At 36.9% G+C, this 24,921-nt stretch overlaps 1 protein-coding gene across 2 annotated transcripts in view; it reads right to left on the bottom strand.

Annotated features, from left to right (window-relative positions):
* The window catches only part of LUT2 (Lycopene beta/epsilon cyclase protein), a 227,188-nt gene that overhangs the window by 175,856 nt on the left and 26,411 nt on the right, over window positions 1–24,921 (bottom strand). The window contains exons 1-2 of one of the 2 annotated variants that reach the window (XM_089814294.1): window positions 9,983–10,335; window positions 9,572–9,883 (exon numbers count right to left, since the gene is read on the bottom strand). In XM_089814294.1, coding sequence (XP_089670420.1) covers window positions 9,572–9,883; window positions 9,983–10,069 — 399 coding nt within the window. In that variant the 5' untranslated portion in view covers window positions 10,070–10,335. Of the gene's footprint in view, window positions 1–9,571; window positions 9,884–9,982; window positions 10,336–24,921 lie in introns of those variants that run through there. The other variant, XM_089814295.1, reaches the window with a different exon arrangement.

Genomic DNA, 24,921 nt, shown 5'->3' with positions numbered 1-24,921 from the left:
TCCTCTGGCAATGAGAAAAAATACACAAACAAGCCTTTCCATTGAAATTTCTCTGCAGTCTAAGGCCGTTGATTTGCACGCCTCCAAACCTCCTCTTCCCATGAGCTAAGCAGAGTTTACGGGAAAAATCCTGCTCAGAATGCCTATGGCTGTACCCTTCTTTTGCTTTTCCATGGCGAGAATGTTGACACCGACGGCAATTGCCTCTTCGCAACTTACCATAAGGCAATCCAGATGAATGCCAATGTTACTGCCACAGACCTGCGCCGAGAGACAGTGGCGCGCTTACTTCATACCTACAGGTATGCTAAGCCCCAGGGGAAAATCGAGAGAGATGAAGTCTGCGAAAAACACAGGAGCTCATTACTCGAAAAAGCTGTGACGTGAACCGCGTATGCCGCACCAAAAACTCTGCGTGCACCTCCTGAGAAGTCAGAGTGTTTAAGGAAGAATCCACAGGTGAACAACCAAAAAAAACTCCACAGAGATGCAGAAAGAAAGGATCAGAAGATAATGCGAAGGCAGAGCCGTGGAAAGTACTTCATCCGCGGGTAGGACAGCCAACCATGGAGGCAAGTAACCTACGGGAAGCAAGCAGCAGACTCTGTGGAAGACGAGCACCACGTGCGGAATGAAACAAGCCCGTGGAAGAGAATTAGAACCACGCGGAGAAGACAGAGTTCGCGGGAGAGAGAAAAAGATCTGCAGAAAAGTAAAGGTAACCCGCTAAAAAGACACACGGGAGGGAAAGGTCTCCGCGGGAGTCCGCGGGGACATCCATCAACGAAGCCCGCGGGGAGGGTCCACGGGACACCCCGAGAGGAAATGCCCGCGGGACATCCTGCCCACGGAGCGCAGTCCGCGGGATTTTTTTTTCTTCTAATTTTTTTTTTTCCTTCCAATTTTTTTTAAATTTTTTTTCCTTCCAATTTTTTTTTGTTCACCTTTTTCTTTTTTTGACAAAAAAAATTTAAAAAAACAACACCTCAATTTTGCCTCCAGGCGTCGCCATTCTGCAATGACAATGACGAAGGAGCCCTCAGATCATTCGGCAACGACTTCTTCAGTGACGGCGATAGCGTCGGATCATTCTGCAACCACTTCTTCGACGGCGACAGTGACGGTGATGAAATCTTCCGGGCGCGGTATGTTTTCAATTTAGACTCGTTGACTACCTGAGGGATCTCTTCCCCATCCAAGGTTGACAATTTAATTGCTCCATTGTTGCCGACTTCTCGGATCTAGTATGGTCCAACCCATCTGACTTTGAACTTCCCCAGCTTGATTTCATTTTGCCCGTCATACTTGAGTAGTAGCTGCCTCAACTGAAACCTGTTGAGTTTGAGATGTTTGTCATGCCATGCCTTACATTTGTTCTGTGTCACCTGCGTCGCCCACTATGCGTGCGATCGTCGCGCATTTGGATTATTTCCTTGGCACCCTTCAACTAATTTTGCGGTGCGATACATTCTCTTCTTTCTATGTGGTCTGTTCACCGTGTACCGGATGGTGGGATCTATCTTTTTTCTGGGTTTGGACTAGATGTTCTTCCCCTCAACTTCCACCTTTCCTCCTTCGACTTCGCTGTATTCATTCTCCTTGGTTTTGTCACCTTCATAGACCTTTAACATATTGCAGCTCGAAAACAATTCGTAGTCTTCTATCTGCCAGTGGTAAAGGCCATTCACTGAGTCTAGGTCGTCATCATTCGATCCTCCTTCTAGTGTCAATACTCCTTCGTCGTTCGGTTCCATTCTCCTCTTTCCTTCATCGTCATTTCTTTCATCGTCACTGTCACCTTCACCTTCTGAGTCTAACGATGCTGCCTCCTCACCTACCATTTGTGTGTGCAAGTCAATTATGAATCTTTTGCCTCTGCGCTCCATTGATAAGGTATTTCGTTTCCAATCATGTTTTACTTTTGCTTGCACCAACCAAGTCCGTCCGAGAATAACATCATATCCTTTTCTTTTCGATGGAATGACCACAAAATCCAATAAAAATGGTTGCGTACCAATGGTTACCGGTTGCGCCCTCAAGGTTCCTAACGGTTTGATCCCGTGCTGGTCCGTCGTGAGCAACTGGAATGTAGGTGGCCACAGCATCGACTTTCCCAACTTCTTCCAAGTATCCTCCGGCAACACATTCACACCGGACCCTCTGTCGATAATTGTGTCTTTCAGAACGTTTCCCAAGATCCCCATCTTGACGACCGCAGGATGCCATCTGGATGTGAGTGCCAACAGCATTGGGTCTGTTGTCATCACTTCCCTACTATCCCTTCCTGTGTCCTCCGTTGCTTTCAAAAACGGTGTATGATTCAGGATGGCCGTCCGTAACTGTTGCATTGTGAGAAGGTCACTTATCTTGACCGGTATCTCTGTTTGTAAGATCTGTCGTACAATGTTTTGTTCTGCGAAGTTCTTTGCCAAGGTGTCGGTGATGTCCTTCAACTGAGATGTCCCTGCTGACGATGCCTTTCCAATTTCCGGCTACGCTTCCCCCAATTTTCTTTTTTCCTCCGCTTGCCTCCGTGTAATTGCCAAAACCTCCTCTACATCCGTGCCGACAGTGATCAAGTTTACTCCAGACTTTGGACACTTGGAATCTTCGTGATCGCCAGGTCCGCACCATCTGCATAATAATTTCAGTGTGTTTGCCGCTGTACAATCCCATGCAAAATGACCCCACAAATTACATGCTCAGCATTGAACAATTGACCGTCTGTTTGCATCATACTAAGTTCGACTTCGGCTCCCATTATTATTGTTATTATTTGTATTGTTGTTATTTTGCCCTCTGCTATTATTCCTGTATCCTCTAGATGCGGCACCTGCACTATTCGTATTTCCGCTACTGCCCGACGGGGAAGCCTCCTGTGTGAGAAGCACCTGCGGAGATCCTCTTGTCTTCATGTTAAAGGGGCACTCTTTTGTCGAATGGCCCATGATCTGACAAATGTCACAGAATTGGTTCTTTGGACACGATCCTTTAGTATGACCGTCGATCTTACACTCCGTGCACCACAGCTCACTGCCTTTTGGCTCCTTCTGCATGTTTTTAAACTCCTTCATCATGCGGATCATGTCCTTCTGGAGGGCACGAACCTTCTTACTGTTGCCTTCATCGTCGCTGCTATCACCTCCAGCAGGCTCCTCGTCATCCGAATCAGATGAGCTAGTCTTCGTCTTCTTCTTTGTCTTCAACTCGCTTTCGAGGTCCAATGCTCTGTTATAAGCTTCTGTGTATGACGACGGTGGCACAATTTTCATTTTCCTCCGCAACTTCGAGCGTAGGCCTTCCACGAACCATCTTTCTAAAGTCCGTCCGCCGGCTTACTTTCCATTTTGTTTATCAAGTCTTTTAATTTCCTGGTGTAAATGCGAACGGTTTCGTTCTTCCCCTGCTTAGTATTGGAGATCTCTGCTACAATTTCATTATCATCCCGCAACAGTTTAAATTCTGCCAAAAACTCCTTTTTAATGTTATCCCAACTGTTTAGCTTTTGTGGATCTGTATCAGTGAACCAATCAATTGCTACGCCTCGTAGGGTGGCCGAAAATTGCCTCATCCAGTCGTCTTCATCAGTTATCTCATTTGCCTTCCAGATCGTTTCACATGTTTTGCAATGTCGAATAGGATCGACCATACCATCGCCATTGAACTTCGGCAATTTCTCTTTTGGTCCTGCCATCACAATTGGTTTCTATAAACAGGGGTTGCTCGGTCCTGCAACACTGGCGCTCTTCACTCCCACACCGGCGGTCTGCACTCCCACACCGGCGGACTGGTCTCCCACACCGGCGGACTGCACTCCCACATCGGCGGACTAGTCTCTCACACCGGTGGTCTGCACTCCCACCCCAGCGGTCTGCACTCCCACACCAGCAGACTGCACTCCCACACCGGCGGATTGCTCTCCCACACTGGCGGACTGTACTCCCACACCGGTGGACTGCTCTCCCACACTAGCGGACTACACTCCCACACCGGCGATCTACACTCCCACACCGGCAGACTGCTCTTCCACACCGAAGGACTGCACTCCTATACCGGCGGACTGTTTTCCCACACCATCAAACTCAACAACTGCAAACCTTGGTGAAGAAAAAGGATCTTCTGAATTTGTCTCCCGCGGAAGTGTATCCCGGACGAAGAGGTCACTCTACGCTCGTGCTCTCTCGGCACTCCGAGCCGTGCGAGTCGATGCTCTTCCGTCTAAATTCTCTTCCCTCAGCAAACACAAATTCAAGAACTCCTCCCGTGCTTCTTCCACCAACTCCACCCGCTGTCAAGTCTCCTCCAACAATTCCTCCGCGCTTCTGTTTCTGTCGGCAATCTTCTGAAATCTCCGTCGGCGTTCGGCTTGCTGTGCCAGAATTAAATTCTCTTGCGCAATACGGATTCCATCTTTTCCCTTGACCTTATTTCGATCCTTGTTAAGCTGATTTGGCATTAATCTTCATTCCTCCCACCTTCTAGATTCATATGGCAACGGCGCCAAATGTTTACCGTACTGGTAAAGAAATCAACGCATACAGACAATGGAACAGAATAGCAAAATTATATTTGCATATGCCAGACATACATTATGCTTGATAAGATAAGATTGAATGATAGATGATGATGATTTACAATGATCCCAGACAGGATATAAATACTATCCGCCGAACCTTCCCGAAGGAATCCGTCGGCCACAAACATTATGTCCACTACAAACTATTTACCCGTCGGCTACAAAATACAAAACACTGACGACAATCATTCCGTCGGCTACAGAAACACCGCCGGGACCATCTAGTCGGCTGACACAAAGTTTATCTTAAACCAATTCTCAGGAGGGCAATCCCACCTAGCATGTTCCCTAGGATTAGGTCTATGAACACCCATACTCAAGCTTTTCAAATTCCAATTATGAAGAATTAACATTCTCAATCATAACGATCTTAATCTTATGGAAGACCTAATTAGGACTGAATTCCACATCTCTAAAGATCCTATCATTGTGCTCCTTCCAAATACCCCATCCCACATACAGAAGAATGAAGTCCCACAATTTAGCAATCAGAGTATTCTTAGAAGGGGCCTTCCAACTAGTAAAGAACTGCTGACTTGTGAAGGGGAACACCCACTCAGCATTCAAGAGGCTGCAAATTTTTGGATGGTTCTTTCATTACCCTACAGAAAATATTGGATGGTGTCTGTAACTATAGATTTGCCTATATCTTAGTGTTAAGGTAGTTTTAAATCTCAAGGAGTTTCCCTTACAATTTGGAGAGACAATTTGGAGAGACATTTTAACTTGCATATTGTTTTGACACGAGTTGACTCCATCTAGACAAATTAAAATGCTAACAAGTGGATAGTTCTTTCATTACCCTACAAAAAATATTGGATGGTGTCTGTAACTATAGATTTGTCTATATCTTAGTGTTAAGGTAGTTTTAAATCTCAAGAAGTTTCCCTTACAATTTGGAGAGACATTTTATCTTGCATATTGTTTTGACATGAGTTGACTCCATCTAGACAAATTAAAATGCTAATAAGGACCAAATTCACCTCTAAGAGGAAGGTTATAAAACAAGACCTGTAGCCAAGGTATACCCATATATCTAAGGCATTGGCTATAATGAGATGTTTGCTCAAGTTTCAAGGTTCACTATGATAAGAATAATTCTCACAATTGAGGGAAAATAGAAGCAGTAGGTGCATCAGCTAGATGGAAAGAAAGTGTTTCTTCATTTTAATTTGAAGAAAAAGATCTTCGTGCAGCAACCCCCTTGGTTTGTGAACGTAAATGATGAACATTTTATTTATAACTAAAGAGGTCATTGTATAGCTTGAAGCAAGCATGTCATACACTAAATGAGAATATTAGTCAATATCTCAAGGAGCTGGATCTTAAAAACTTTGCTAAACTCCCAGTTTGTATGTTGAGGAAACTGATTGGGATACTCTCATTATTGTTATCTATGTGGATGATCTAAGGAAAGGACACAACGTCAATTTGTTTGTTGAAATGAGAAAGCTAGTTGAAGATGACAAATTGAAATTGCTTCACTACTTTCTAGCTTTGCAAGTTTGGCAGGAATGGTACAGGTTTCCTGTCTCTCAATCCTAGTATGCCAAACAATTTCTGACAAGATTCAAGATACAGAATGGAGAGGTGATATTGGTATGAAGTTGACAAATGAAGGGAGGAGATACTACAAAATATTGGAAGTATGCTATACCTTACCCACTTTCATCCCGATATTTCTTTTGTTGTTAGAGAGGTGGCCAAGTTCATGGAAGCACGAAAAAGTTGTCACATGAAAGTTGTGAGGCAAATCTTAAGATATGTAAAGGGTGCTTTGGATTTTGGCTTTGAGCTCAAAGGAGGAAGTCAATGCATTCAACCTGGATATCCAAATTTAGATTGAGTTGGCAACCAAGATGACAGTATGTCTGTTTTAGGCCATGTCTTCAAGTTCAAAAACTCAACTATTTCATTCTCTCCAAAGAAGCAAAATAGTGTTTTAGAATGAACAACAAAGGCAAAGTACATTAGATTAGCTAAAACATCAAACAAAGCAATGTGGTTACACAAGATACTAGATCACTTCTATTTGCTAAAATATGTGTTGCTGATGTATTGTGGCAATCAGAATGCTCTTCAGATTGCCAAATATCATGTCATACATGCAAGGACTGAGATTATTGACATCATGTTTGACAAGATTCACAAACTGTTAAGAGCTTCAAAAATTTTGACTGGCTATGTTTAGAAGGACCAAGGGGCAGATATCTTCACCAAAGCATTGATGGAGAGAAATGTTACCAGGAGATGGTGGTACTTGGAGACTGGAACTGGTAGGGCAAATTTTCAAAAACAGAAGATGGGGAACTTGAGACAGCAATTTTTGTAATATAAATTAATAATTCCCAGAAATTATCATCACATAGAAAAATATCTCTGAGCTTGTCAAATAGAAAAATGAAATCCTTACCCTGCTTATGAGATGCGAATATAAATAATTACTGTCATATGAGATGCTCTTCCTTGCATTTAAATTTTCCTAACTAATAATGAAAAATATTATTACTATTATACCAGGTGCTCTACTATTAAAAGAATTACTGACTTATAATTACTACTTTCCTAAGCTGAGTTGAAAACTTAATTTCCTAAGACAAATATTTTGCATTTTTTGCTAAGTTTTTTGCTTATTGTTTTTAACACATGTTTGACCTAGTTTAGAATGAGGGATATAAAAATATTTGTGGGGCACTTGGAGTCATCAAGAGACGCCAGAGTCTGAGAACCTGAGCACCCCAACAGTCTCTAGAGACATCTCGGATGCAGAAGTCACGTCCGGTCCTAGGGACATGTCCCAAGGATCTGAAGGCACATTTCCTAGTAACCTAGGTTGAGGATAAGTTTGTCACCGTTTTGGAGCAATCATGTCTCAAAGAGCTTGTCATGAATCAGAGGTATTCTCAATGATAGTGTCTTTCTTGTCAAATGTGCTTGAATGTGATTGTATATCCTCCAAATTTAGGTTGAGGGTGGTGGTAGAATATGTTATTGTTCATTTGTTCAAATTTGTCCCACATTTATTACAAGATATTTTAATTGTATAATGTGGCAACACAAGTGTGAATGTATCCCACATGTTATACCTCATTGGTCAATGGTCAAGAGACATTTTATAATAAGGTTGATTGTACAGTGTGATCATTATCTGAAAAAGTACCATCTTGAGAACATATTTGATCAATAAAGTAAAAAGTAACCCAATGTAACCATTTTTAATCACCTGTCTATCTTCCATCTTGCATACTATCCTTCAACAATACGATCCTTTGAATGTGATGTATTTTTCTAGCAAGCAGTACCCTTGCGGCATCGTCTATGGGGCCACTAAAATGCACATCCCCATAATGTATTTTCAAAGTTTAAACTTATAAAGTACACTACAAGGCCGTACAATCTGGTGGTCTCATAGCCATGGTGGTAGGATGTATTTACAACAGAAAAGTATATATACACCTTTTGAGAGAACATGATATATTACAGCAAGAACAACCTTTCTCAACTCTAAATAAGAAATTGGTAAGAGCATCAATTCCATAGTTCTGAATTAAAAGAAACCGTTTTGAGTTTAGCATATAGCAATGCAATACTGCAAGTAGATTAATGTTCAGCAACTGAAGTACACAACAGCCAAGGGTAAGCACTCAAAAAACGAATTGCCATTTTTAATTAAAAAATACACATCAAATACAACCCACTTCAACAAAAGTGGAAATACATCACATCCGACAGCCAAATGTTTAATCGAGGAACAACCCATGAAAAGGCATCACATTCTAAGTATTGCATAAATCGCAAACCTGAGAAAGCCAAAGACCCAATCAATATTATTAAAAGGAATAGTTAATTAATCCTTCTCCCATTGACGTAGCGAATACCTGGCAAATCACAAATGCACCCATTTGAGCACCTTAACAGCTCTCGGACCATATAGATATTGGGTTCAATAAAGTTATATTGAAAGCAGTATTTTGTTAACATATATTTTGGTGGGGCGGGGGAATCATGAAGGTGGAGGAACCTCGAGTGTAGAGAAAATTATCAGAAAACATATTATTTCACTGTTTTCAATGGCCTCCAATGTTAGTATGGGTTTCCAACCTTCCAAGACCCTATGTCTCATCCATTCTTGTGCAACTCCTCTTAAATTTCTTCCAATGACATTGAAATGACGTGATTCCTAAGCACTTTAAGCTTCTCCTTATATCATTTTATACCGTCCACTTCTTCGATTCCATGAAGCCATCCTTTGCATATAATTCACAATGAAGTGAAGCTAATTCATCTCTATTTCTTCGTAGGTAGGATATATTAATAATAAAAATATTGGCTGACGTTAGGATGTTTCCCAGATGTTCTGAAATAATTGTTGAGGAGGAATTAAACTATAAAGGAAAAAATTTGGATGAAGTATAATAGTAAATATTTGAGAAGTTCTAGTTTAGGCCTTAGTCAATGCCTCGCTCATCATTCTCTAACAATAATTTAGTTGCTCCTTATTATGTAATTTATTTTTTATTTTATTCAATAAAAAATATTAATTTGTAAGAATGTTCTAATACTGGTACAAATGCAGACATGAGAAAAATTTAGGACTATTAGATGGATAACTCAGATTGGCTGGAAAAAAGTACACTATATTGAAGCGTTCCATTTTAGGTGGAAATGTTATTAAAAATTCTATTTGGGGGTTGCAATTAGGAAGAGAAGTTGAGTTTTAATAACATAATTGAGAGAGTTCTAATCATCTTAGATGTGATAGAATATATGAACGGTCTTTAAGGAATAGTAGGAAGAAAAACTAGCATTTTCTGTAGCAAATGAGTAGTTGAAATTGAGAGACACTACATTATTAAGTGCGTAGCATACAGAAGTAGACGTATACACCTATTCATCATGAAAAAATATGCTAGACCTGAGAAACCATATAGAAGTACACAACTATTCATCATGAAAAAATGATGCTAGTCCTAAGAAAGGAGAGTTTTGAGGTACCTTATCCGCAATGTTTGGCTGGTCAGTGGTCTTTGTGGCCTGCATTTGTACATATTGAATTTCGCTTCCACCAGCTTTGATGAAATCTTCTTCGTCTTCAAACTTTATGTTAGTGTGAGCGGGAGTGACAACCGCCCTGGCCTTCACTGTGGCTGAGCAGAGCTTTGTGTTGGAACAAGGCCAGCCACACGTTATGGATGAGTACGAATGCGCCCAATTCCCTCTCCCACCCGCGCCATCACCGGGGATGCCCTTCAAAGTGCACTTGCCCTGCACTAAACTATCCAACGCCATTTTCTCCGCCTCCTCCCCCTGAAAATGCATTCAGCGTTTCGAAGTTAGAACTTGTAAACAGTACGTAAACTTTGCATTGCTTCTCTGTTTAGTTGATAAGACTTGCAGAGGCTGTACCTTTCTGCGTACTGTTTCTGGAGGGACTTCATGGAACAGTACACACCACTCATTTATTATGAAACTATTGGAGAAACAATGGATCATGAAACTTAGTCCGGCTCATATTAACTGCAAGAATATTATTATTATTATTATTATTATTGTAAAACTGAGTCAGATTAGGATTTAATGGTTAAAAAATCGCCACATTCCTACACACGTGCGGGACATGGTATGAAGCAAATTATTATAATAACAAACTTCAATTAGAGATGTTGACAGATGTTGAGAGGAGGTTACGGCCTGTTTAAGTACATATGTTCCGTTGTTGAAAGGCTCTGTATTATTCCTATTCCTAGGTCTGTTTTGGCCTCGTGAATGTCGTTAAAATCTTTCTTTTATGTTGTCTTTATTTTTCAGAGAATCTTTCTTTTCTCATTACCTTCATTCCTAGAGGCTTGGAGTGCATACATATGATATAATACTATAGTTTTTTAATCAAATATATATAATAATTATTTATTTAATAAAAAAGTTAGTATGATAAAATATGCTTTATCTTAAAATCAATTTTATATATGATTTGCTAGAAATTTTAAAATTGTAATTGTATTATTAAGTAAAAAAATTGAATTTGAAAATATGTTATTATATTCTAAATATGATTACTAAAACATACAAGAAGATTATTTAATTTTACGAGTAGTCATAAGGTGGTGTTGTCATACCTATGACTTTTGAAAATCCTTATCTTGTAAAGTTTAGAATTTTTTTTCGTATGTATTTTATTTTTTTAAACATTATAGTGATATACAAATGGAAGAATTTATAATGGTCTTATCTAGATTTAAATGCTCGGCCTAATTATGGAAAAGTGGATATTAAGTAAACTTGTAATTATGTTTATAATTTGTCAAATAATTATATAAACAAAATTTTAAAATATTTATATTTTACACATTAGTTTATGATTGTTACTTATTCATAATTACAAGTAATATTAAATTATTTGTTTTTATTTATATCATTATAAAATTATTTTTTAAAAACTAAATTATATAATTTAAATCTAATAATATATGTTTTTTTTTTTTTTTTAAATTGTCTCGGGCCACACTCGTGTACATTGTCAAGAACTAACAAAAATGTTAAAATAGTGAAATTTGCTTACAATGTAGAGGGAGAGAAAGAAAACAATGAATCTTGTCACTATCTATATGATTTAATCCTCAACTTTGACATCATTCGACCAACTCAACTTGTCACTAGCATTGTTGTATTCTCAAACTTCCCCTCTAGTTCCTTTAATTTCACTAAGCTACTTGCTACCAACATCTTATGAATATCTATGCATTCCTTAATATTCTAGATGAAGAATAAGATCCAAACTTTGTTCTAGGGGAGCATTAGTTTTGGCCACTAACCATCATCCAAGGACATGAGAACACCTCCTACCACCTACTCCACATTGTATATTCACCCAATACTTTGACTAGACTAGTAACTCCATGAGTCATTTAGATGGGGCTCTATTATATCTTAGCTTGAACACCCACACAAGAAACATGGAGGAGACATATGAGTTCATACAATTGTGACACTCTAAGTTCAAGAAAACATCCCCAAAAGCCAACTTTATCGCTTACAAGACTTCTTTATCCACTACTTTAAAATTATTCAACAATCTACTATTTGCAATCTTCCCACAAAATCTCATTTGTCTCTCTCTTGAGTCAAGGAAAGTTGTAGTGTATATTCTTTCATTTTCACTCTTCAACATGTTCTTCGGCCTTTCAAACTTGATATATCAATGGCATCAGTAGATTACTCTCTATCTACTCTCATATGTGGATGTGAATCTTCTCCCTTTGCATTAATGTGACCACATTGATTGTCGTTAATGCATTTTTCCTTTGATGGCCACCACCAAACTCCTTCCCTTCACCTAATCTTCAAGCACTAAAAAGTTGTCAATCCACTCTATTTCCTTTATGTGTATTGTTGTAAAAGCTAATAGTGCAAAACAAATATAAAGAAGAATAATAAAGAATAGGCACACAAATGTACTTGGAAAAACCTGGTAAAATATATCTTTCATATTATTTCTCATGAACTTTCATAGCTATAACAACTTTCAAACTTGCATGAAAACATGACATCTCATAACATATAGAAATTAAGTTATATAGTCTTAATTAAAGAGATCTTTCTAAAAATTGCAAGCATGACTCATACAACTATATGTTCAATACATGCAAAATATGAATGAGAAAGGGGGCCAAAACCATCCCCTTGCAACCCTTGACCATTAGCTTTATAGCTTCAACAATGTTAAGTGAAAACCAGGGTATAATATAGTGGTGAATTTTATATTTTGGCGAATTTGAGGTTTTGTTGGTGTTACTTTTGGCGATTTGTGAGCCCTTCCATGGTTTCCCTAGTCGCCAAGCTTTGTCGGGTTTACTTGGTTGCCTAGCATTGTCAAGTTTAGTAATCGCCAAGGAAAACTTTACATTTGAGTTTTTTCCTGGCAATATTCGCCTTTCACGCAACCAACCAGGTAATGCTCATCTGGTAATGTTTGCCAAGTTTCAAGTTTTGATTTCATGCAGTATGGGGGAATTTTCCAACACACTTTCATTTTATCGTGGAGGAATCGGCTCATCTCACCTTAGGGAAAGTGGAGGAGTCGGCTCGTTTCGCCAACACACTTTCATTTTGCCATGGAGGAGTCGGCTCATTTTGTGTGGTAAATTGGTAATTGATTTGTATAAATCTGAATTCGCCCAAGCAATAAGACATTCACTAAATACCGCTGGCACTCCTTCAAATTTTTGGCAGCATAGGACACATCACAAGCACGACTCAGACTGCAGAGATAGCTTCCACAAGTGGTGGTATGTGCTGTAAAATACTCTTCTTGAGCTTATCTAGTATAATTTAATAAGAAGCTTATCTACAGTTTCCTTTTGTATCTCATTTTCATTAGAAATTTTTCAAAAAGTGGACACAATGCTGCAATTTGGTGGCGATGTTAATGGTTTTTAAAGCTTGCATGCATGGATATTGACCACCTTTATTTCCTTTGTCATGGAATGTCAATTCACTAACTATCAAAAATCAGATTTGAAATTTTCCTTTTTCTCTTTAAGTTTCAATTCCTAGTCTGAAACTAACACTGCTTATTCTCAGGGAAGTAAATGGATTGCTAGTGGATTGATCATCGAGATGTCAGGGGAGGGTGAGTCTCCAACTAATATTGCTCAATCTCAAGGAAGTGAAATTGAAGGGGTTGTCAATAGAAGGCTACATGTTGACAAGGGTAAGACCCCCAAGGGCAATGAAGGGATTAATCTTACATCAAAATGCCCAAAACTTAGAGATACTACCATAAAGGCTTTCTTTGGAATTGACAATGTTTCTGGTCCACCAACTTGTGCAACTACAAGTGCAAAAGGAAATCACAATAGCTCACCACCACTAGAAGATCGAGTTGTTATTCAATTAAATCAAAATGCATCAAATGAGGATAACAATGTTAGAACAACAAAAGATGTTGTAACAGAAGATAATATTGATATTGGTAGGAAGAAAAGAAAAAGGAATGTAAAAATGGGGCGGGAGTGGGAAATGAAAAGGACTTTCTAGGTTGATTGGGTAGCAAAGTACTGGTTTATTAAACCAGTCACAAACAATGATGAACCACCAATAGAATGTAGGTGTATGATTTGTACTTAGAAAACTAAAAGAGAGAAAAAGTTGCAACTAAAGCTCGACACTATAGAAAAACATATTGGTAAGGTTTATGAAAAAAAAATCATAGATGGAAAGGACGTAACGGCAGTGAGATAGAAATCAAAGGAAGAACACCTTCATGTTAAGTATGCCATAGAACATGAAGAGCATTTTAAGAAAATAGCGGTAATTGGTAGTGGCAGTAGTGGCAATCCAATCAAGGATGGGCTTCAACATGCAGCCAATGATGCAAACCTGGCAAAGACCATTCAAATGAGTGTTATTTTTCATATTCTATCTAGAGGGCATCCTATGAGAGACTTTTCAGAATATGGTATTTTATTATCTTTTTTGAGAGTTCCTCACTATCCTATGTCACATCCGTCAATATACGCTGAATGGGAAATGGCAAGCTAACTTGCTGAGATGGAAAAGAAAAATGTGCAAGAGAGAGTAAAATAATCCAAGTTCATTTCATTATCCTTAGATGAAGTCACTGCGATAGATAACATTGCTTGGGTCTGTATGCATGTATATATTGTAAAAGAACATGTTTGTCAAGCTAATCTACTTTGTGTTCATAAAATGAGGGCCAATTCAATTGTAGAAAATTTATATTTAGAAGTTAAGAAAGCTTTGAATGAAATTGCTGGTATGGATGACTTGACAATTGCAAAGAAGTTAGTGTGTCTCGGAGCTGATGGAGCTGCAGTAATGCAAGGGCAAAGGACTAGTCTTTGTGCAAGATTACAAACTAGTATTGCACCTTACATGCTTGGCATACACTGCATGGCCCACTAAATGAATTTAGCATATAAGATTGTAAGTAGTTTTCCTACAGTGTCAAAAGTTGAAGATCTAATCCATGAGCTCCACTCCTACTTTTGCAGAAGTCCTAAATGCTTTGCAGAATTTAAGATTTTTTTCTGAGGGAGTAACAATAGGAAATAAGATTCTCAAGGATGTTGAGACTAGATGGATATCTTTGCACAGACCAACAAAACGAGTTCTAGCAGAATATCAATCCTTGATTGGAGTTATATATGAGCAACGCCTTACAGTAGACAAAGCTCATGATTTGTTAAATAAGTTAAGTGATATAGAGAGACTATTAACTTTAGCCAATCTTCTCCCCATGCTGGATTTAATGAACAAACTTGTTAAGAAAGCCCAAGACAGAACTATGTATATTCATGAGTATAGTGATTTACATAAAATGACATGCATGGCTCTGGATTCTTTGTATTTAGATCTCAGAGGTCATAGCCCAATTTTTTCAAGGTGGAAGATAATTACAAATTTGAATCATGTTGAGAATTTTTTACAATTCAATGGAAAAAATGAGTTATGTGTGTTTGTGAAAGGATTTGAAATACCAATGCACCAATCTAAAACAACCAAGAGAGGCAAAGTACTACCAATTAGAAAGGATGATTTTGACAAGATTGTTAAATCTGTTAGTGAAAATGTGAAGTCTATTTCCTACCAACTTTCAAGTGAGATTCGTGAAAGATTCCCTCGAGAAGAAATTTTTGAAGCCATGAGTTGTGTGTTTTCTCAATTTTGGAAACACTTCAAACATAATCCAAGTGCAAAGTTGTTTCATAATAAACTTGATGAATTGATAACACAGTTTTCAAAGCATACAAATTGCAATGGACAACTAATACAAGGAGTCTTAGATTCAAATAATCTTAAAAAATAATGTAAACTTTTTGCATTGTGTATCAAACACCAGATGGAAAACTTTAAGAATCCATTTGATCCTAGTGCAATAACAAGGCTCTGGAAAAGGATAAGTCAGAGTGAAGTATTGCGTACCTCAATATCAAAATATTTCAAACTTGTTGATTTATGCCAAACAATGATATTAGGGTCGATGGAAGATGAGAGAATTTTCAATGCATTGGGGTTTTTGAAATCAAAGGTCAAAAACAAACTAGACAAAAATCTAAAAACTTGCTTGAGGTTGTTTGTAACTCAATACAATGTTAGAGATTTTCCTTATGATAGGTCATTGGCCATTTGGAATTCCACGCGGGAAAGATGAGGCCTTTGCAACACTTCAAAAGATGGCAGTGCTACTATTGATTCCAACATAAATGATGGGTTTAGGTCTCAAAGTCAAAATGAAGATGAAGATTTTATAAATTTTGAATACCCGATTCAGAATGAAGACGAACCTATTAGTACTAGTCAGTTTTAGGATCTAGAGTCCATATGGGATATAGAAGCATCACATTTGAGACTGAGTCAATGAAGTGATTTAGCAATGTAGCATTCAGTTCTAAGGAATTTATAGCTATACTCTACTTCAGTTCTTCCATATTCAATCATATTACAATTACAATTTATAAAAATTGAGTTCAAGATTTTTGCTACTCTATTGTTGACATAATGTTATTTTTGTACCTTTAAGGAGTAGCTTATGGTAGCTTATGGTTTGCAGTTATTGACATTAAACTACTTCAACAGATCAAATGCATACAGGTTGGGAGATGGGAGTTCCCTCTATGTGGATTATGGAATGCTTGTTTGTTTGGAAAGTAAATGTAAGCCATTTGATTAATTTCACTCCAGCCCATGGTATGGTTATCTTAAATCTTATTGAGAATGCCTCATTTGTAATGGGCTTGAGAAAATTTTACTCCCTGGTTTTGACTGTAATCTTAGTAGTGAGATGAGGGCATTGAGTGAATGATTTCCATAAATAATTGGGCACTGTATCTTTCTCTTGATTTAGCTATTTGATAATAAAAAAAGAGATAATAGAGAGTCAGAGACATGTGCAAAGGCCATAATATCATCTCAGAATATGACACTTTTCATTAACATTAACATCACAGAGAACTACAAAACATAATGGAAATACATAGAGTTGGAACAATCTGTGCTCTTAAAGAAAATTATACTTAATCTGAAAAATAACAATAGATCGGACCATTTCTAAGCCTTGGGAACTCATATTTATATCAATTGAGTTGCAACAAGCTTCAGGCTTAGAAAGGTTACATCATTACAAAAGACAAAAGATAACAACAATTAAGGTAATCATTACAATTTTTTGAAACCTTTTGTAACATCTATTAACAGAAAAAGGGGAAACAATTACAAAATGTGACAAGTGGCAAGTGATCATTAAGCCTGTCTTCCAGTTCTAACTGCAACATTACCCATAGCAAATGTCCTACAAAGGTAAGGTAATCTATTATGATGAACAACTTCTCTTTGATATTCTTCTGCAACACTTGTCCTCCAATTGATTCCCCAAGGCCACCATCTTTTCTGCTAATCATCTTCTACTGAAGGGATTGCCTTGATATCTGCTATAACCTCCCAGATGGCAATATCTGTATCCACAATAGGCCATGTTGTATTTCTAACTGCCTCTAATTCACTTATGTTTTTAGTCCATTTTGCATCTGTGATGGCTTTACCCTCTCCAGTAATTTTGTTCATATCTGCTTCAATTTTGTATGTGATATCAATCATATCATATACAACTTGAGCACTTAATTCACCCCTTGAAAATGCTAGAAATCTTGGATGGTCTAATATTAGATCAAAAGATTCAGACCACTCCTGCCAAGATTTGACACACCCTTCCTTGTTCAAAATTGTTGGAATGTAATCTGGAGTACCCAATGCTATGCTTTTCAATTTTCCCCTTATTGCTTGCATCTTACCATTGAAGAATGAATTCAATTCTTTAACTTGATTTATCATTTTCCTTATAGGAACAATGATCTCCTTAAGTAGTTCCTTTTTCTATGCGAGTAAAGAAACTAACCTATCAAAGAATTGAATGTATGGCCCCCACTGGGCAAATAATGGAGATAATAGTGATAATGCCTCAGAGCATTGGTATTCATTACTCTGCGAAGTATTGTACATACTATGTACATTTACAGAGGCTCTCTTTAAAGCAGTTATTGTATGAATCAAAAATTGTTTCATTGTCCTGATCTCTGCATCCTTGCTAATCTCAAACTCATCCACATCCATGTGTGTTACTGGATGTGGTTCTTCTGCTATATGGTCAGTTTGAAGATTCTGGTCTTGTACCTCCCTTACTGACCTTTCTTCTCTTTTCAAATCTTCATTCTCCTCTTTTGATTCCTCCAAAGCCTATTGCAAAACATATGTTCTTTTCATTTCCTCTTCATACTTCTTCCTGGCATCAAGGTAATTTTCATATGTTTGTACCAGTTGTTCTTGAAGAATATCAATCTTGTTCTTGCCTAGCATAGCAGTAGTGGTTTGGAGGTTGTAAATTTGATCTGAAGAAGTTGAATGTGCATTCCAGAAAATTACATTACCTGCCAGTCTTTCTTTTATTTCCATCAGGGTAGGCTTCTATGATTCTGGAGCTATACTCCAAATAGCCATTGTCTTACTATCTATATTAAATCTTGCCCCCTCCAACTCACTAAATGGATTAATCTCCTCATAAGAGATTTTTTTTTCTTGTCTCCTCATTTGATCAAGCAAGAATAACGAACTAATATCCCATCCTGGGAAAACTATCATACCACTCCTTTGTACCAATTCCCTAGCCTCCTCTATAGTGAGGCTTTCACTGTTAGGATCATAGGCTTGGAGCTTTTGCACCATTTCAAACACTTTTTCATCTGTGTCTCCAGGTTTTACATGCAAAGAAAGTTCATTCAATTTGAGTTTATATAGAAAACTTTTGAATTCTTCAGTCTTCGTAAAATCATCATCCTTCATGAATTCCTGAGCCTGTATAATTTTGTCATCTAGCATCATGGACTGCAGTTCTAATCTATTGGATCTCCTCTCCTCTTGAGTAGCTTGATCAATTAAGAACTTTTGTCTAGCATCATCAAAATACCCAGTTCCTTTTGGAAGCATTTGTAAGGCTTTCTCTCTAGCCTTTTTTGGAACCTCAATCATTTTTTGTTTCTTCTTGCCCCTTTTATCCCAGTCTGAAAGGCCAGGCTGATCTTCTTCGTCATTGATTTCCAATACAACATCTACCTCTAGAGAAGAAGGGTTTACCCTATCTCTAGCCTTTTGAGGAACTTGAGCCATAATGTTATCAAACTCCTTAATACACTTATCAATTTTTTTTAAATAGGGTAAATTAGAATAGAATCCTTGGAAATTAGGATCTACTTTCTTCATTTCTTCCTCTACTGAGAGGATTTCTCTCCACTTTTGCATCCTATCAGCACAAACATCTTCATCCAATTTATCCCTAATGACATCCTCTTCCCAAATTTTCCTTCCAATGACCACATTATAACCCCTTATTTGTTTAAGAGCACTTCTAACAATGTTATATGGGTCATAAACCCTAGTGGGGGCAGTGGGGAAATTTAACTCTCTTAGGAAGGCATCAACTTCCTCAATGGCCTCTTTACCAATTTCAAAATCCCTTAATTTGAAATTTCTACACAGAAAAGACCCCTTTTTGATGGTTGGCCCTAGATATTCTCTATTCATGGATAACAACTGCCAGAAAATTTCCACTACACCCACCCTCTTTGGTACATATCTTGGCAACAAATAAGGGGGTTGGGAACAACCAAAAATTCTAATCAATGTACATTTTTCTAACAAAAAGGCACTGCCCTAATCATGATCAATTGGTCCCTCATCATCAAAACACATAGTTGGTCTAACAATCTTCCTAATTAACCTAGGTAATCTTTCCAATTTTGAACCTAACATTCTATGAATAGTTGCAACAAAATCATTATAAAAAGAGAGGGAATTAGAAAAAGAGTAGAACCTTTTCCATAATCTTGTCCGTCTTTGAACAAGAAATGCCTCTCCGAATTCGTCCAAAGCTTCAATGAAACTGGAATCCACATGGCCCACATTGTAGAAGAGGATGAGATGTATAAGCAACGAGTAATGTAGAAATTTGAAATTGCCAAGCTCACCCTGTTGAGTTGTCACCATCTCCCGATGAATACTATCAGTAATGAATGTTCCAAAATCATACCCCACATTAGTATGTGGGTCCTAAATGTCTAGAGCTATCACATACAATGTTGGGGAGGCATCCATGGATTCATCTATTCTCAATACTTTGTTCAACCTGAAAACTATTTTCTAGAAGTGTGAATAGAAATATGACAAGGGTATAAAATCAATAACCTTTTTCGGGAATTCTCCTTTCATCTTGTTTTCCCTCGGGATATGTCGCAACATTGCCTATTTTGTATAGAAACCTTTCTGTCTCTCAAATGTTGCTTCCAATTTTTCCAGGTCAATAGGAACTGACATGGGACCCTGCAAATCAAATGCTTCAGCAAAAGCATCCTTACTTAATGTACAGAGAATTCTCATATCCTTTCTATGGAAGGACTGAGTGGTTGGATTATATACATTTACTAGTGCCTTGATAAGGTCAACATCCATGTATACCTCTAGCATTATCAACTTCCCCAGGTTCTTCGTCCATGGATATGAGATGGGAACCTTGTGCACCCTATTCTTGTAAAAGTACCAGAACAATTCAGTTCCATTGGTGTCTGGTGCTTGAGCATCTCTACAGAAGTTGTAAGGGTCTCTAAACACGTGGAAATTAGCACTTTGAGCATTGGAAGATTTAGGAAGAATCATCAACCATTCTTCTACAAATTTGGTAGACAATGAAACCTTGCTACCCTCTGTAGTGCCCTTCTTTACTGATGGTTCTGCTTTTGTCATTCTGATCTTACTACAAATTCTTTTCGCTCTGTTAGCTCTGGATATCTGAGAAGTCAATTCACCTTGTAAACCTTTTGCTTCAATAACTTGTACTTTAATAATCCTTGGATGTTCAGCTTATAGTAGTACTAGTTTTTTGCAACTTTGTGACAACGTTAATGGCTTTAAAAGCTTGCATGTGCATGGATATCGACCAATACCACCTTTATTTCATTTGCCTTAGAATGTCAACTCACCAATTGTCGGGAATCAAATTTGAAAACTTGTTCTTTTGTCCTTTCAAGCTTTAAAATCTTATGAGTTGTGAAACCCTTCTTTCTACACTCTATTGCAAGCGGTTTAACTTAACCTTCAATTCTTCTTGCAAAACTATGAAACCCTTATTTTTCTTTTCTTGGGCTATCGCAACCATTAAATCAAACATTCACTTTACCCTTGTGATCCTGCAATAAGCCTTATATTATCTTGCCTCGCAACATCACATCCTTTTCTTTACTGAAGACGTTAACCATTGCGAAATGGTGAACATAGGTTATCGTGGTTTCACAGCTTCTTTTTAACCCTCCTGGTTTATCATTGCGATGTGGCAGCAATGGATTTCCCTTCTGTCGCAGCTTCGAAACTTAAATTTTTCACATCGTAGTCTTGCATTTGTTAAAACTCATTTCCTTCTAACCGGTGTAAAGTGGCGAAGACGGCTTCATCTTAACTTTTCACGACTTCGCAGCATGAGCATATCTTTCTATCGGAACCTCAGAACATGAAAATCCCTGCCATTGCAGTCTCGTGACTACCAGAAGTTTTTTACCTTTAACTGCTATGAACATGCAAAAACTGCCTGAATTAACATCTCACAGTCTCGCAACCAAGAGACTAATTGCCTAGAAAAAACCTCTAATGATGTAATCTCCCTTTTTCGCGACTTCACAACATAAAAGTTCACCTTCATCATTTAACTATTGATGTCGCGAAATCTCCTTTTTGCAAAGTTGCAACGTTAACTCCTCCTTTATCTTTTCAACCGGCGATGATGCGATCTATGCCCTCCTTGCGATTTCGCAACACAAAAACTATTAACTTTCACTTTGACAGTGACATTGCGATAGACCTGTTAAAGCCTTTCTCGCAGTTTCGCAACCACCAACTTCAAACTGATGAAACCCTTTGCGAACCTTCGATGCCATCGACTTCGCTAATGTATATATTTTTTGTCAAATCAATGAAATGGTTCGCCCAAAAAATTAAAATTTTACTATGATTATTATTTTTTGTTTGCCAATGTATATATTTTTTGTGGTTTTAAAATAACACAATTCGCCTAGATTTTACACATTGTTTGAGAGACTATGAATGATTCGCCAATGGAGATTATTATTTTTTCTTTATAAACTATTTTTTTCACCACAAAAAATAAATTTTGTTGTCAGGTGTTTTACCCCTTTCGCCAAGTTTTTACACCTTTTCTAAAGGGGGGTTTCTTAAAGTATACACTGGTGAAAACCTAAAGTACTATTATGGTATCTCATGTATTTAGCATTACAAGAATAATAGTAGAATTGACTTTCTATTCCAACATCAATTACATGATTTACCAAATTATTTGATTCATTGTTGCCCTTTCTATAGATATAAGACATTGTAACCTCTTCAAATATATTTGTGTCAACAACTTCATGATGTTCCAATTTGGAGTAACCTTATACTTTCTTGTATTAATGGTATATCACTTCTAGGATTTGACACCTAATCTTGTTGCTTAGAATCATCTTCATTATCAATTTGCTTCAAACCAACTTTCTTACCGTAATTTCAAGAATGCTTCCTTTGTGTCTTGAACGATACACTTAGCACCCCAAGGGTCCTTGATTGAACTAAGTTGCCCCATTGCTAAAGTTCACTTTGATCCATCCTTCCTTGGGGGAAAGCTACCTAGTACCAATTTTATAACACATCTTTAGATTAACTTGGCCAAACCCTTGAATAGGTGCTAATTATATATGTGTTAAATTTATATAAATATTATTAATTTTATGTCAAATAACATACTACATCAAATAATTATCTTCTTTAAGGAAATGGTTTATAAGTAATTGTTAGTATTATAGAATTTAGATTAGAATTTAATTATTAATTTAAAAAGTCAATGATATTATAAATTATTCATATCTTTTTATTGAAATTTTATAGTACTATTTTAAAATATATTTAGCTAATAAATTAATCATAAGTCATTTTTTTAATCTTGTATTATTATTTTGATATATAATGGATTTTAATAATAAAAAACTAAATTGATTATTTATGTTCTATGTAAGCATTTTTTATTGATTTATTGAGTCAATAATTATGTCTTTTAAACCAATTATCATCTCAATCAAAGAGTATAGAGTGTGATTGTAAACTTTAATTCAAAAATTTCTTATATGATTAAATCTAGAATCATTATTGATTAATATTATAGATTATAAAATAGTCAATATATTTTATCATATTCTTATGTATTAATTTTTAAATATAACACTTGTAATTTATAACTTATTTGATAATTTGGTTGTGCAAATTTTATAGAATTCAGTGATAATGATTGGGTACATAAATAAAGATCACTTAAATCATTAGTAAAAATTAAATACATAGAATCTCATTTGTACCATATCACATGGAGACTAGAACTAGTGAATTAGTACTTGCACATATACTATTGATTCATCATCTAGACATCATATATTTATGCTTGGTGTATATGTGATATTTTTTGAAATGGCAAAATAAATTGACTAGTTGTTAAAGGAAGTTACATTTCCTCTACAGACAAGGAGTCTACATAAGGTACTTCTTGACACCGCCCATGTTTAGATATATATGCACACTTTTTCAATTAAAAACAATACATAACCATGCAAGAAGGACATGGCCACAGAAGGACCAAACCATATGTGATGTCATGTCTAAGAGTGAAGAAAACAATACGTAGACTTGTGTTCCTCTCTCTCTCTCTCTCTCTCAGACCTTGAGCATGCAAAAAAAAACCCTACCCAATATATAGAAAGGATTGGCATTTATTGATCATGGTTGGGAAATGGACTTGTGATGCTAGAGAATCCTTAGGTTGTTTGAAATATTGCATCACCCAAAAATAATTTCCTTTTAGCTTTTTCATGTTAATTATTTCATGTGTTTCCTATGCCAAATTTTGTTAAGGACATCATGTTTTACCTATGACTAGGTTTTCACCTCAACTTGATTCTTCATAGTGAAGATATTTCAATTTCATTCTCAAGAACGTGGGATCTTCATGTTCTAATGATTGGTTGAATTTTTCTGATCTTACAAAGCGGTTCCTCAATCGATGAGGCTTTGTGGCTCATATCATGGTGTTTTTTGATGTTGCATGTTTGCAATTCATAGTCAATCTTGTGTTGTCATTTTTCCATGTTGACTTAGAGTGTAGGGTTTGGAGAAGTCTCATTGAGGTCCATCTAACTATGATTGCATCAAATGGTATTAAAGAAATATTATAATGTTATGATGGTAGATCTTCATTCCTAGCTTGTGAAGATGTAGAAATATGTGTTGTGTGGTGGATGAGTGTGGATTTGACCTGCAATTAATGGAAATGCATCTTCTTCTGGTTCAATTCAAGTAGGAGAATGACCCATAACCTACCTCTTAGATACTCAAATGTAGCCTTTGGCAATGGTTTTGTGAATATGTTTGCTACATGTTCCTTAGTTGACACATACTACAACCTCACTTCCTTTCCATGAACTTGTTCTCTAAGAAATGATATTTTATACTATATTATTTGTCTTAGAGTACATCATTGGGTTCTTTGAAATGATAATGGAACGTACATTGTCATAGTAGATAACCACTACTTCAGATGTCTTCTCTTGAATTCCTTCCAGAATATGCTTCATCTAAACTACCAGTGTGCAATTATTTGTAACAACCACATAATCATCTTTAGTTGTTGATTAAGATACACAATTTTGCTTCTTGCTTTTCCAGGATACAAGCCTATCATCGAGAAAGAATGCACCACTTCTTGTGCTCTTCTGATCATCAAAATTACCAATCAAAATTAGTAAACACATTCAAAGTGAAATCACCTTTATGTCCATACCATAGGCCATAATCTTCAAACCCCTTGAGATACCTAAAGATTCTCTTTACTACAACCAAATGAGATTTCTTAGGATGAGAGGAAAATATATCCAATAATCCAATTGTACATATTATATCTAGTCTTTGGCATAGTACATATTGCAGCTTACCAATCATTAATATATATAATCTCTCATACATCGATTTAGAGTCATCTTCCTTGGATAATTTGTAGCTAATTACCATAGGAGTACTAATTGGTTTTGAGTCTTCTTACCCAAAATCTTTAAGATCTCTTTCACATACTTGGTATAATTTATGTAGATACCATCTTTGAGTCGGTTACTTTGACCATAGACATGCAAGAAAATCCTTATCTCATATATAGCAAGGAGTGGCATTTATCAATCATGGTTGGGGGATGGACTTGT

This window comes from Cupressus sempervirens, chromosome 2 (assembly GCF_028749045.1).
Source record: "Cupressus sempervirens isolate cs-2001-9-10 chromosome 2, ASM2874904v1, whole genome shotgun sequence".
In the NCBI taxonomy this organism is placed as follows: domain Eukaryota; kingdom Viridiplantae; phylum Streptophyta; class Pinopsida; order Cupressales; family Cupressaceae; genus Cupressus; species Cupressus sempervirens.
This window is presented reverse-complemented; position numbering and strand designations above follow the sequence as displayed.